Source organism: Calonectris borealis, chromosome 2, assembly GCF_964195595.1.
Source record: "Calonectris borealis chromosome 2, bCalBor7.hap1.2, whole genome shotgun sequence".
Classification (NCBI taxonomy): Eukaryota; Metazoa; Chordata; class Aves; order Procellariiformes; family Procellariidae; genus Calonectris; species Calonectris borealis.
Window position 1 is genome coordinate 96,390,209 of NC_134313.1, and position 13,608 is coordinate 96,403,816.

Sequence of the window (13,608 nt, forward strand, 5' to 3'; positions counted from 1 at the left end):
TTGAATGTTTCCAGTACTTTACAGTTGTAAAATACACATCGGAGTCACGCACCTTAGCTATTAAAACCATTAAAAAATACAGCTAGATTTTACGTGCCACTTGATGCTGCTGCAGCATCAAGTGCAAAAAGAGAGCATAATAAAGTTAAAGATTCCTTCGCATGACATACTGCATTCATGGAGCACCTCGAGGGACTCCTCCTCTCTGCTCCTCTGGGGCCTGGCTGGGAATTCCAGAGGGGAGGAAAAAAATACCCTTCGTTCCAAAAGTGAATTTTGTTGTTCTTTGCTAAAAGCTGGCAAACAGGCCTCTTCTCTGTCTGGAGTCAATTTCTAGGAAATGTGTTCCACTGCTGATATATCATTCTTTCTTCCCCAAAATAGGACTCCATGTTCAGACCATCAGGTGTTTCTGTATCTTTGTTCAATTTTTGTAGTTCTTTGTTAAACAGGGATATAGTGATTTAATAAACCCTCACTGCTGGGTTACGTACTAGCACTGACAGAGTTTGCCCCCAGTACCAGTTAGTTACTTTTGTATAATGCCAAGAAGGCTCCTAAAAAAATCAAGATCCAACTTTTTCCAATCAGCAACTTTTTCCAAGAGGCAGAACTCAGCTCGACATCCCATCCGAGGTGCCGGGGGACACCATGTCCTGGCCACTCCATTCACTACCACCTGCCCACCCCAGAGCTGCTGAGGAGGGCAGGTGACAGCAGGAGTAGCAATACTTCCCACTAAGACAGATTTACTGCCTGACAAAAGGAACAAAACCTCAACCCTCCTGGAATAACCCATGCCCGTTATGCATTTCACTGCCATGAAATAAGGGAAAGGCTGTGGACACTGTAGGACAGTATGAAGAGCTCCATTGATTCTTCGGGGGGGGTCCTGCATCAGACCCCTGGTTATTTAGCTGTACTCAGATATCCCTCTGACTATAGGTGGGAATCTGGTGTCACCTAAATAAGCCCTATGGGATCAGCTCTAACATGTTTTTGTTCTTAGCTGCTTTCATGTGTTCATAACTATTCCTCTGGAGCAGGCCTGGGAAGACTGTAGAAAAAGGAGCAGCAAGTGTCTGCTCTCATCACAGGTCAAAATCCAATGATTTATAGAAGCCTGAGGAATGCATATGGGCGGGTGCGTGGGTGTCCACGCATGCACACGTGTGGAAAGGTGATAGTAGCCCTGGAGGACTGGGATTTATGATCATTCCAGAAGTATGCCAATGAATAAAATGTTCATAATAATATTTAGGGCTAGACCAATATATATGGATTTATGAAGCCATTTAAGGAAAATACAAACATACAACGATTTATGAGAGAGTGGGGAAATATATCATTAGAGTAAGGATGCACCATATAAACTCATCAACCACTCTAGGATTTACAGCCATATACAGGAAACTACTACTAAAAGCAAGATTGAAGGCCGTATAAGCCCATCTAATCGTACATCTGCTTTTCAGAGAAATCGCTGCCAGTGCAGCAGTGACTGTGGAAACTTTGCAGCACTCATGCCAAACTGGCTGCCCCAGGCGCAGGAGCGGTGCTTGGACAGGCTGAGCCCCACACTGTGGGAAGCCAAGAGCAGCACAAAGTATCCCCATCACCACGAAGGTGGTAGTCAGGAGAGATCAAGATGAGTGAAGGAGTCATTGGCTCCTCTGGGCTCCCTGGGGCTCCAAGCAAACTGAAATTGTTCCCACTGTGGGGAACTGGATGTAAGCACAGCATCTACACTTCTCTTGTGGCTCTTTCATCTCAACCCCAGACCAATAAAATGAGTATTTCCCAAGGGGTGATGCTCACCTTTCCTCTCATTAAAGCCAGGAACTGGCTGCAAGGAAGGAAATATGTGGTGATGGAGCAGCTCCCAAACCACAGGTACTGAGGCAGGGCTGCAGTCCAGCACGAGAACTGGAATAACATCCCGTTACTCTTTATAAGTGGATATTTTTCCATGTGGATTTTTTGGCACATTCGTTGTTTTCCATACTTTGGCAGACAAGTATGGTCCTAATTTAATGAAGCATTATGTGCAAAACTGTATTATAATAATTCACGTTAGCACTTCAGCCAGTTTCACCGATAATGACTCTATGGAAAACAGTCTGTTAAAGCAAAAAGGACTTCAGTCATAATGAACCATCTCAGAAGAATATCAGTAAAAGTGACTTCCAAGAGATCGGGGCGAATTATTTATATATTTACATATATATATTTGTTCATACAATTTAGCCCATGAATCCTAGACTCTCTGTGAATGGCCTTTAAATGGACGGTTGATTGAAAAAAAATGTTACCAAAGATTGTTCTGTGAGTGTTTCAGACCTAGTTTCACATGACGCATGAAACATTTGTCCCAGGTACGCTTGATTCATTATCAATTAGAAGCATTAAGCAGTCTCTACTTGCTTTACTTGCTTCATTAATCATCTTTTTAATGATGCAAAAGAAGTAAAAATAGGAGCAAAAAAAGAGAAGTAAAACTGAATCTTAGGGAATAAAGGAAATAGAATAGTTCTGCACACACACAGGATCAAGTCATTAAATTGTCACATTTTTCAGGAGCAAAATTAGTCTTTAATGGATAAAGATTCTGTGATGGATTAACGTCAATGCTGGGAAATTTCCAGTGCTGGGAACTAATAATTTCTGAATAGCTTTATACAGTGCTGTTGTATAAACAGCCCTCACTGTAGGCACAGCCCTGCAAAAAGAGATGTTGAGTTTTCCCAGCTCCAGCTGAATTCCCTGGGAGCCAAGGCCAGCCATGCCTACCAAAAGTATCTTTGTACCTTATGAGAATAGCACCTTGAAACACCCAAAAGATTCTACAGCTCATAGACAGCCTGGTCCAAATTGCTTGGGGTAACCTTCCCACCATTGGAGATACTCAAAACCTGTCCCCGGGACAAGGTCCTGAGCAACCTGAGCAAGCTGGACCTGCTTTGAACATGGGCTTGGATGTGAGACCTCCGGACGTCCCTCCAACCTAGGTCATTCCACAGTTCTGCTGCACCATTTGAAATCCACTGCTCAGGCACACAGAGAGCTCCTTGGTAATGTCGTTTTACAACAACCTGCTGATATTTCTTTGTGTCCATCACTTTAATCTCTCAAACTCAGCACTTTCCTAGGAGGCGTATCCCTTGTTTCAGTGCAAAAAGCTTCTCTGAGCTCAAGCTGCCTCTGCTGTATGGCTGCTGCCTGAGCCAGTCCCTAGGTGTAGCTCCCTCTGGCAGTACCAAAGAGTAGGATTCACCTCCCCCGTCTTTGGTGATCTCGAAGTCAGAGCCTGGTCTACGGGGGAGAGTCAACGGAGGAAGACAAAAAATCCAGAAGAGACTTCGTCCCATTTTAAGAGAGCAGGGCTAAGCTGCCACCTGGAGGTGCCTGCCGCCCTCCTCTGCTCACAGAGGCAGCAGCCTGGGCACCGGCATCTGGACTGGGCTCTGGTTTTCAGGCAGCTGGCATTACCAGAGGTGAATGCCCGCTCTTCAGGCAGACAACCTGAAGAGAAAAAACCTGGATGTAAATGGCCACGTCTCCCTGTGACAAAAGGTTTGAGAGCACAGCACTGAAACCTTGAGCACTCAGTGCCCTTTCCTAAGTACAAGAAATCTCCCCTTTCTCCCCTTCAGGGCATTAAACATTGGACTTGCCACTAAAAGGAGAAGTAGCAAGAGTCAAGCAGATCATCACTGGATTATTTCCTTCTCCTTTGTGGCCTGTTTTTGTTTTGCTTTCTGTTGCTAGCCTCTGAGAACAAATGTACTGTGCTTTCATCACATGTGCGTAAAGAGAAACATTTGTGGAGCACTGAGTACTAAGCAGTTCCTAGAAGAGGAGCTTGAACATCCCTTCTCCCAGTTGGATCTCTGTGAGCTGAATTCCTTGTAGCAAGAGGGCAGTGGTGCTCACAGAAGCAGACACTTAAAAAGCAGGGGAGGACAATAGCATTGTATACTGTCCTGTACATGCAACACTTTCCTTCAGCTGATTGCCAGCCACCACACCTGGGACATCAGCATTACCATTCCCATTTCACAGAAAGGACAGTAACAGCGAAGAACAGGGGAGGGGAAGTCAACCAGAGACTCAGGGCTGACTCCAAAGTCATCATTCAGAGCTGAGTTTGTTGCAACGTCTCCCCTGGCTCGGGCTGTGTTTAACCCCATTCCTACCATGGCTGAGGATGAAGGGATTTTTATCCATGCTTGGAGATTCAAGGTACAAACCATGGACAGATGTGTTAGGAATGAGCAACAGGAAAATAAGTGAGTATGTTTTCTTAAGTGGACTATGCAACGTCACAAAAGTGTTAAATTTCTTCTTCCAATATAGAATATCTAATTAAAACAAATGCATACGGCACACAATGCAATAAAAAACAAATGTTCCATTTTCCAATTCTTCTTGCTACAGCTGTTTGTTTTAAACATATAAAGATTAAGGGAACAGTCTTGAATTTAATTAAATCCCCAAAGAACTAATGATATTTATGCATATTAAATTTTTAAAGGCACTTGTGGCTGTTCAGCCAATCATTCATTGGACTGTCATAACATGCCTCCCAACCCTAATTTAAATTAGAAAGAAGAGACCCATGAAAAAAAATGTGCAGACACTAACCTTTTCACTGTACATATGTTTAAGAGATAAACGCCCATCTAGCTTTAAAAGGCAACAAATCTAATAAATGGCCACATCATCATAATTCAACGGTGGAAAAAAATCAATGTTACAAATTTCGGAACTGCATCTCTCAGGAAAGTAAATTAAAACATCAATTCAAACCTACTTTAAAGAGTTTATAAGGGGAACATTGACATCTTAACACAGAAACTCCCAGATCACTCTAGATGAAGCTGGGGTTTTCCCAGAGCTGTGAGGTAGGGAGCAGCGTTTGGTGAGGCCATCTTTGGAGCACATCAGGAAGCCCCACTCTGTCGTTTGCTTTTCCCCTTCTCTAGCGAGGTCATGCCCTTCTCTAGTCCTGTACCTTCAATAAGCCAACAGGTACATTAGGACCTGGGTCTCTGATTTAGATCTCTCAATGAGAGGAAAAATGCTTTCTTGCTCTTTTTGCAGTAAATCAAGAAAGCCTCTGATGTGGCCCTGAGTAAGTCTCTTGTCCAAAGCTACAATCTCTGAAGCTTCTCCCTTGTTACCAGGTTGGCTGTAAATGGAGGCTGCAAAGTTGCAAGGCCTCCTATTCTTCCACCCTGTGCAATTTTCCCCCCTTGCGTACTCAACATTTTGTTATCCCAGTTCATACACAGTCATCTCTCCCATCTTCAACAACAGACTCCTCCTCCCTGCATCTCCTAAACACTAATAAAACGTGTTTCCCATTCCACCTCCATTTCAGCATTGCCATACAGCATTAACCAGAGACAACTTTGAAAGCTCAAGCTTTTAGCTTCTTGCTAAACAGAAAGCCCCAACAGAAAGCTCCTTCTCTCACAAGAAATTCTGTTGAATTTCTCGAGTAAGGATTCAGACCCTGTTTAGAAAAGCACTTCCTTGCCTATGGTTAAGCCTGGTTTTATGGTTTATCAATTGTAACAGGAAAAGACCCAGCCATTAAGTACCGCCGTGTTCCTGTTTATGAGAGGCTCTTCAACCTTACTTTGCTGATATGACACAGCCTTTGCCAGGCACTTACCTATCAAATACTCTAGCCAGAATTGGTCCGTCTCTGGCTTGTAGGGTCGGTTGAAGTCAATCTGGATTTGGAAAGGCTGTCCCCGACGTACTATCAGCTTGGGGCTGTAGTACTTGTCAGTGTGGTGCTGCTGCTTGTTAATCTCGTGGGGCTCCTTGAACATATGAATGTCCACAACGCGCAGATAATCTGCAGAGACAGGTAAATGAACAGAGAGGGAAGGAGTCAGTATGTTGGAATGTCAATATTGATGTCAACATCGTTAGAGGCCCTGTCCTCCCCTTCCCCAGCATTGCCTCATCGAGGAACACCATGCAACAGATCATGCTGGAACTGTTTGGGGTTTACATCCTCCTGGCTGAGCAGGGACTTATGGATTGACACTTCGCTGTCCACCTGCCACTTTCACAGAGGCTGCAAGGCTTCTAGTGAATAGAGAAAGCAATTGTAGAAAGGGCAGGTTGCTACGGGTGGAAAGCTGAATGTCCCCAAGGAGAGTTGGGCTCCGTCTTTCCTTTGGCATCGGCTTTCTGCAAGTCTGGGCCTTGCTGTCACAAGTTTACCAGTGCAATCAGTGAGCTTTTGACAGCTGTGGCTTCATGTCTCCCTTCTTGCAGCCCTCCATTTGTAAAATGCAAATTCACGGGGCTTTTGTGATGCTTAAATACATTAATGTTTGTAAAGCGCTACTACTATCGAGTGCTGAGGAGCCTGAGAGGCAGCTAATGATCTTGCATTCAGCTGAGAGCTTGCACTGTCTGTATTAAATAAGGTTTTGGTGTACTGTATGTGTCTAGACTCAGCTTCTCAGTACACCTCCACTGCTATTAGTGTCTTCTTATGAAAACTAAATATAACATTACAGTATATAATTACAGCATAGAGTTATAGGCAAACAGCAGTAGGTATCTATAACATGCATGGGCAAAGCTTCGCTCCCTTCAAATCAGGGCTGTCTAAAGGGTTATAGCCTACCACTGCTAGAAGTTAGTCTGCTCAGCTAATGACCAGTGTGGGGTGGCATTGGGATAGCCAAAGGCACTCGCAGTCGCCACGAGCTACGTGACGGTACCATACCGGGAATCTTCACAATGGGAGTCTTCTCAGACAACGAGCAACCGCATGAAAACGAACTGGCACGATTCTTGTGCCTACATGCTTGGGCAGATAATCATAAAACCTTGCCAGGAGGACCATTACTGCTCACCACCAGGAGAGAGACAGAAGAGTAAAGCTTAATTTGCAGCTCTCAGCTTGTCTTTCCAGGTGCTGACAGTTAGAAACTAGCTAATTTCTGCATTTTATACTGACGATGACAGAGCCAAACTCATGCCTGGCAAAAAGAGGTGCACATTCACAGCAGCTGGTGGAGCTGTGTGTACTGGTGATGGTGGCTAATTTGGCCTGCTACTGAGTACACTGTGAGCAGGAATGATGCGCTCAGCGAATGAATCGGATATTCAAGTCACTGAGGACTGAACGCGGCCCATTTCCCAGAAGCTCAGAAAACAGCTTTGCACACTGCTTTTCTTTGAAGGCAGGGAGACGCTGCATAGTGGCCGGCTCTGGACAAGCAGCAGAGCAGCTCCTTCTCGGGCGTGTAGCCTCCAGACTACAGCAGCGTGTGCATTAGCCCTGCCCTTCTGCAGGGATGCGTTCAAGACGTCAGCAGAGCCCCACAGGCAGCAAGTCCCCTGGACGCCAGCATTGTCCTTCTTCTGCCCTGGCCAAGCCACCCAGCCTGGGCTCTGGGCAACAGCTAATGGGAGAGGGAGAAATAAGGGCAAGGAGCAGGTCCCGCTCGTGCATTGTCACCATCAGCTGCCTAGACCTGCCCTGCGGGAAACAGAAGGAAAGGAAACTGCCCAAGGACACAGCAAGATAAGGATCCTTTCATGGAAAAGCCCTGGACAACTGAACCCAAAACCATCCGCCTCCTGCTAATCCTAATCTGTGGAAAGGCTGGAATACTCTGTTCAATATTGAGGCAGGCTTAAAGTCTCATGGCAATGTTATTTTTATTCTCTGCTCAATTTGCCAGGCTTCTCAAGTAACTTCTGTAGATCCTCACTGGCTTTAGTGCTGGCTGAAGTTACAGAGATGGTTCTTGTGTGAAACATTAAATGTGTTTTGCCCAGAAATCATTCTCATTGCCCTTCTGTGAAGTGGGGCATGTCTTTGCCTCCCTCTCTGCAAAACTTACCAATGCTCACTCACAATAATGCTGACAAAGCTCACAATTAAATTACGTGAGGCAGGAATTTCCTGGAGCGGGGTAAAGCGAGGGCAGGGGAGAGCCTCTCCCGCTATCTCTCGCAACCCCTCCCAGGCTGAAAGCACTGCGTGTAAAAGCTGCGTATCTTAGGGCTCTGTGGGGGGTGAAGTAAGTTTGGCTCAGCTTCTTCCTCCTTCCAAGGAGGCATAAAAAGAGAGTTGATGGTTTGTTGTGTTTTCATCTCGTGTTCTGAAATAAAAGGCAACAGTGAACCTGCCCTTCCTTCGCATGTTAGCCCCTTCAAGGAACTGCAAAGCTAAGCCACCCTGGGCCGTCAGTTCAGCATTTGCTTCATTTCATCTCAGGACTTTACATGGCTCCTGTCAAAACACAGCTATACACATCTGCAGAAAACACATTTACTTTCATTCTCAGTGTTAAAATGTACATTGAGCTTGCCAGATGAAGATAACCTGTGACCGAGCCTGTGTTAATTACAGTAATGGTAATTACAGAGGACAAAACATGAGCAGGGTAATGGGATGTGCTAACACTAACACCAGAGTACAATCAAAAGAAAGGGTCCAGGCGCTGCGCACGTCACTGCTCATCTATTTGTGAGGGACAGGTGGCCATCGAGGGCTCCTTTGAAGTCAGGTCCATTTGACGGTTTGCCCATAGCCTGGTCTGCTGTTTAGCGCAAGCAGGTTTGCTGCATGAGAGGCAGCAGTCTGATGGTTTCTTAAAGCTTTTGCAACGTTAAGCTTGCATGAAAATAAATGAGCACAAGCTTGAGCTGTTTTTCAAATAAGAAGAATAGCCTTCAAACAACAGGCTTTCTTGCAGGACCAGAAAGGGCTCTGGATTACAAACGGAATAGTGTGAGTTTCCAAAGGAAGCGCCCATCACTCTGCTAACAGGGGAAGCACGATTCCCTGGCGAGTGGCTGAACTTTGCAAAGGAGGGTGCGTGGGGAGCTTGCAGACCGTGGGGCCGCAGGGCTGTGTCCTCCCACCGAGCGGCTGTAAGCACCAGGCCCACTCGTAACACATTGCGGTGAGATGAGCTGGCTAGGAAGAGCCAGGGGGAGGACACGGCACAGGCATGTTCATGCAGACACAGGCTTCTTGCTGAAGAAGCACTCGGGGGCTGCGCGTCCTCCTCATCGAGCACCTCCTCCCACAAGCCGGGCTCCGGCAGCGGGCAGCCCACTGGCCGGGCTGGGGAGGCAGCCGTCCCCGGCAGCCTCCTTCGCTCGCTCCGGCTGTGATTCAGGGAAGTAGAAGTGGGTGTCAGCAGAGAGCTAGTCAACCACAGGGGTTTGCCTCATCCTAGAGTAGTAGCTAAAATAGGTCAAATGAATCACACCCTAAAAATGCCTGTTTCTCTCTGTTGGCTGTCAAGGGAAACGAGGGTGACTAGCTCAGCTGTAGACACCTACACTGCATAGATCAAGGGCAAGATTCAGTTAAATTTAGGCATCTAAATGATGTGTGCCTGATATGTAACCTCTTATTACAGCCAGTTGCTGCCACCAGTGGAGCTGAGAGAAGGGTACAGATCACCCTAGAAGTGACACCCACTGCCTCTCTGGACAGCCTGTGTCCTCACCTCCACTCACTGGATGGCTCTGTGTTGACTATGACCTGACACAGGTGAAGACACTGACAGGTGAAGACCCCAAGGGCAAGAAAACACCTCAGTTGTAACAGCAGAGATAAAAGCACTTGCATATTTTTTTCAGTGTGTTATGGCAATGAAATGTGGGAACCACTACAGAAAATTTGGACAACCCAGAAGTGTAGAGTTGAGCAGGAGAAGGGGAAGGAGGTGGGAGGTGGCACAAGCAGGCTTCTGCAAGGATGTGCTCGCGGCACTAGAGCCCTATCGTTCTCTGCCGCTCCTGCTCTGCCTGCAGACGCTCACTTTATCCCGCAAACACAACGCTGCAAGTGCTCTGGGCAGGCTCAGCTCCTGAATGTAAGTCCCAGTCTGAGCTCCATTGGACTATAAAACTTTAACATGGTCTGACAGGTGACTTAAGCATCCTACCCCAAAACAGTGTGTCCAGGGACTACACTTACATCAGCTGGTATCACAGGCTCAGATGTGCACTGAAACAGTGCTGCAGTCCCTTCCCTTCAGGTCACCCCTTGCATGTTGTTGCTACAAGCATTGCAGAGCTGAACTGCATAGCAAAGCTGATCCAGCTGTACAAAAAGAGTTTTGCTGTTATGCGCAAATTTATTTTTCAGCCATGCCAGTCCCATAGCCAGGTTTATCCTATGGCCACACAAACTCTTGCTTTGGATAAGAGCTGTTTTTCTCAGCAGCATCACCTTCAGCAACATCACACGTTGGGTTCCTGCCTCAACTCACTTGACCTGACATTCCTAAGTTTCCATTGCATTTCTGAAAAGCAAGAGGCTCCCGCCCACCAGCATCGCACTTCATTCAGAGCCTGAAGCACGTCAAAAAGCAATAGGAATCTTTCTCCTGGCACTGGTGGGCTTTAGCTACAGGCTGCGTTCCTTCTAAGATATCCCACACCCTTACACATCTCCAGCTTCTGTGAGGATATTGGGTTTGAATTGATATCTAGTCAGGACCTGTATTACATTACATTTTGCAATTTAAACACACATACTTGCCCCAGAGCTACAGGGCTGTTTGAAAAGGTTCAAGCAAAGTTTCTACAGTGTTAACATGCCAGTTGATTTGCTCAGACATTTTTAAAAGAAAAGCGTTTTAAAGAGATGTGTGCGTATTAAAATGGGGGGGACATGTGGTTAAGGCGCATGATTAGGATTACAGAAATAATGCTTTGCCATAAAAATTTGAACTTGTCTCTTACAATCTCTTTGCCTTTTTCCCAATGTGTAAAATGCAGTAATTAATGCTTATCCACATTTATTAAGCACTCTTTCAACCCTCGATGAAAAGTCTCATACAAGCATTAAGTATTATTACATCTGGCTACCCTGAGTTGCCACGTTCAACAAGTTCTGTTATTCATTTCAAATAGGCCAAAAAATTAATGTCATTTGTTTGGTGACTCATTCAGGAGCCAATCCTGATTTCTTTCAAACCAAATCTTACCTTTTTTTTTTCAGGTTCACTCCAAAGAGTTGGCACTGAGAATGTGGTTTGATTTGCCCATCCCCTGCCATGATATTGTTTTGTCTCCCCAGCCAAATGATTGAAACACTTTTCACAGGAGAATAATTAAAAATATGGGGATTCCTTTTAGTTTCACATTCATTTTTATGGGTGAGCTGAACATCTAGCAAAAGTTTTCCCTGCCAGCCGGCATTTTGCAGTAGTTTCACAGTCAGTTTAAAGCTGTACAAGCCAGCAGGGCCACTAAGAGGGGAGGCTCCTCCTGCCCCCTTCACCTCGGTGCTGCCACAGCCATGCCTGGAGCCAGCAGGTCCTAAAGTCACTCTGTGATTGTGATCAAATCGGGAATACCCACTCTTGCCTTTTTTTAACCATTCCCACAGTTCAAGCTGAAAACTGGTCACTCAGCTTCTCCACTCCTCACTTTCCCTACCCATAACCTGCAGTAACATTGCCATGCACACGGGTGTTTTTAGCAAGTCTTTTTCATGAGCAGCAATAAAAGCTATCTGAGAACAAAACATGTAAGAAAAAAAGTGGTTTGGTTTTAATTCACAGACCTGGGCAGAGGTGAGTATGGGAGATGTAAACATAGGCTCATGTCTTGATTATACACTGTACCTTTTGGATTAAATCCTCTAGGTATCAATCCAAAAGCCTCCATCTCGGGGACCTCATTTTCTTCATCGTTGGAGTTGTTTGATGGGAGGGCTCTTCTCCCATTCAGAGGAGGTTTCTTCTTCTCCTCGTTGGTGTTTGTTGTTTCAGACATCCTGTATGAAAAATGTTGTAATACCATGAAAGAAAGAAAGAGTGCAAAGCAAACATGAGCCAGTGTGGCACATGTAAGATGGGAGAAACCAAAAACAGTGTGGGGTGCCAGCGAGCTACACATTTTTAGATTCACATAAATAAAAACTGAGAGGCAGAAAACATCAGTCTAATGATGGAGTACAGCTCTCTAAGGATTGGAAGGCACTTTGTGTTTGTCAAAACACATGAATAAGAGAAGAAGGGGGGCGGGAGAAGGAGAGGGAGCCTAACACAGAAGTATTTGCCTAGGAGAAGCAGGGCATTAAAAACATTAGGGAGTTTCAGGTGAAAGAACTAGAAAATCATTCACTCTCCCACCCTCCAAAACAGCATTATTGAATCCAAAATAGCAAATTATATTTCCAGAAAGTGCATCACAAACTACCTCTCCCTAACAAAAATTACATTCTAAGTTATACTGCAATCATCCCAAATACTACAGCCTACAACAGTCTATGGATGATTACTGGAGAACTGTATTTTTGTCCCTATGCACACAAACACGCAATATCTAAAGGGCTAACTCCTGCACCCAGAAAATCCACTTCTGAGAAAGACAGAGAGAAAAGAAAAAAGGGGAGGATGGGAAGGGAAAAAAAAAGAAAAGAAAAAAGCTCTTATCCACTTATTTCTCTTCTGCTAATGACCTTAAGGGAAATCTCAGATGTAGGCTGATCAGAGACTTCTCTTTGAACTAGTCAAAACTGCTTTCACATCTATTTCAGTGTAAGCATGTAGCAATGAAAAAGTCATGCCACCCTTTGCAGAAAATATTCGTGGCTGAGAACACAACTTCTTCCCAAAGCTCCTGAAAACAGCAATTCAAAATGTAGCAATTACTTAATAGCAGTAAGCTCTTAAAGGAAGTTTTTCAGTTAGCAAGGGTACCTTCTTTTCAGATAGTCTTTTTTTTTCTTCTCCCTTGGAGAATTTCTGAAGAGCAATAGAAGCCTAGAAAAAGTTGGGGGTTTTTAAGTAACCTCTGTATATCCTCCTCCCTCTTGTTGCAATAGGACAGCGCTGAAAGGGTTGCCAAGCCCTCCCCACACCACCTCCGACGATCTGTCACCGCTGTTGGCATGTCTTTGCCTATTCCCTCCCTCTCTCTGCCTGTCTCACCCCAGCCCCACTCACCAGGAGCATTTCAGGGCGCTTGGGCTAAGGAAACAGCTCGGGCACTGAAGTTTCAGTTCTTAATGAGACGGAGTAGAGCTGCTCATGGCACAAGGGCATATAAAGTGGGAGACTGGAGGGAATTTTCTGAGGGACACAGCCCAAGAAGCCGTACTCACCAGTCTTTAATTGTGTCTCTATCTCATGGTGCCTGCAATGCAACTTCAGGTGCTGGTTTTCAGGCAGACACAGTGAGGGTTCCCCTGCCTGGTGCCTCATGGCAGTCCTTTCAGAGGACTGTGAGGAACACGGACACGGAGAACTCTTTGGTGGCCCGGCGGAGAGAACTTTTTTCTTGGGACCTTGTGCAGTTCAGGAGAGTGAAGGTATTTTGCACCACACAACTATGTTTGGGGCAAATGACCTTCAGCTCTTGCCCGTGATAAAATGTGTATCACCTAAAAACCAGTGTCTGGGGCAGTACCTGGTGGAAGTGTTTTAGCTCCACATCAACTTTGTTCAGTTCCACCAAGCTCTAAGATAACTGGGAACTGTGTGACACCTCCTCTGTCAGACATAACTCCACAAACCAGTGGAGTTACGAGGAGAAAAGGCAGCGTACAGGGAAGAATTCAGTCCCACTGTCCTGCCAGCCGCTGCTGTTTGG

At 45.5% G+C, this 13,608-nt stretch overlaps 1 protein-coding gene across 3 annotated transcripts in view; it reads right to left on the reverse strand.

Annotated features, from left to right (window-relative positions):
- Positions 1 to 13,227, reverse strand: part of F13A1 (coagulation factor XIII A chain) — a 62,965-nt gene extending 49,738 nt beyond the window's left edge. The window contains exons 1-3 of one of the 3 annotated variants that reach the window (XM_075142636.1): positions 13,121 to 13,227; positions 11,637 to 11,788; positions 5,681 to 5,869 (exon numbers count right to left, since the gene is read on the reverse strand). In XM_075142636.1, coding sequence (XP_074998737.1) covers positions 5,681 to 5,869; positions 11,637 to 11,787 — 340 coding nt within the window. In that variant the 5' untranslated portion in view covers position 11,788; positions 13,121 to 13,227. Of the gene's footprint in view, positions 1 to 5,680; positions 5,870 to 11,636; positions 11,808 to 12,716; positions 12,854 to 13,120 lie in introns of those variants that run through there. The other 2 variants (XM_075142635.1, XM_075142637.1) reach the window with 2 other exon arrangements.
- Between the last annotated feature and the right edge of the window lie 381 nt (positions 13,228 to 13,608).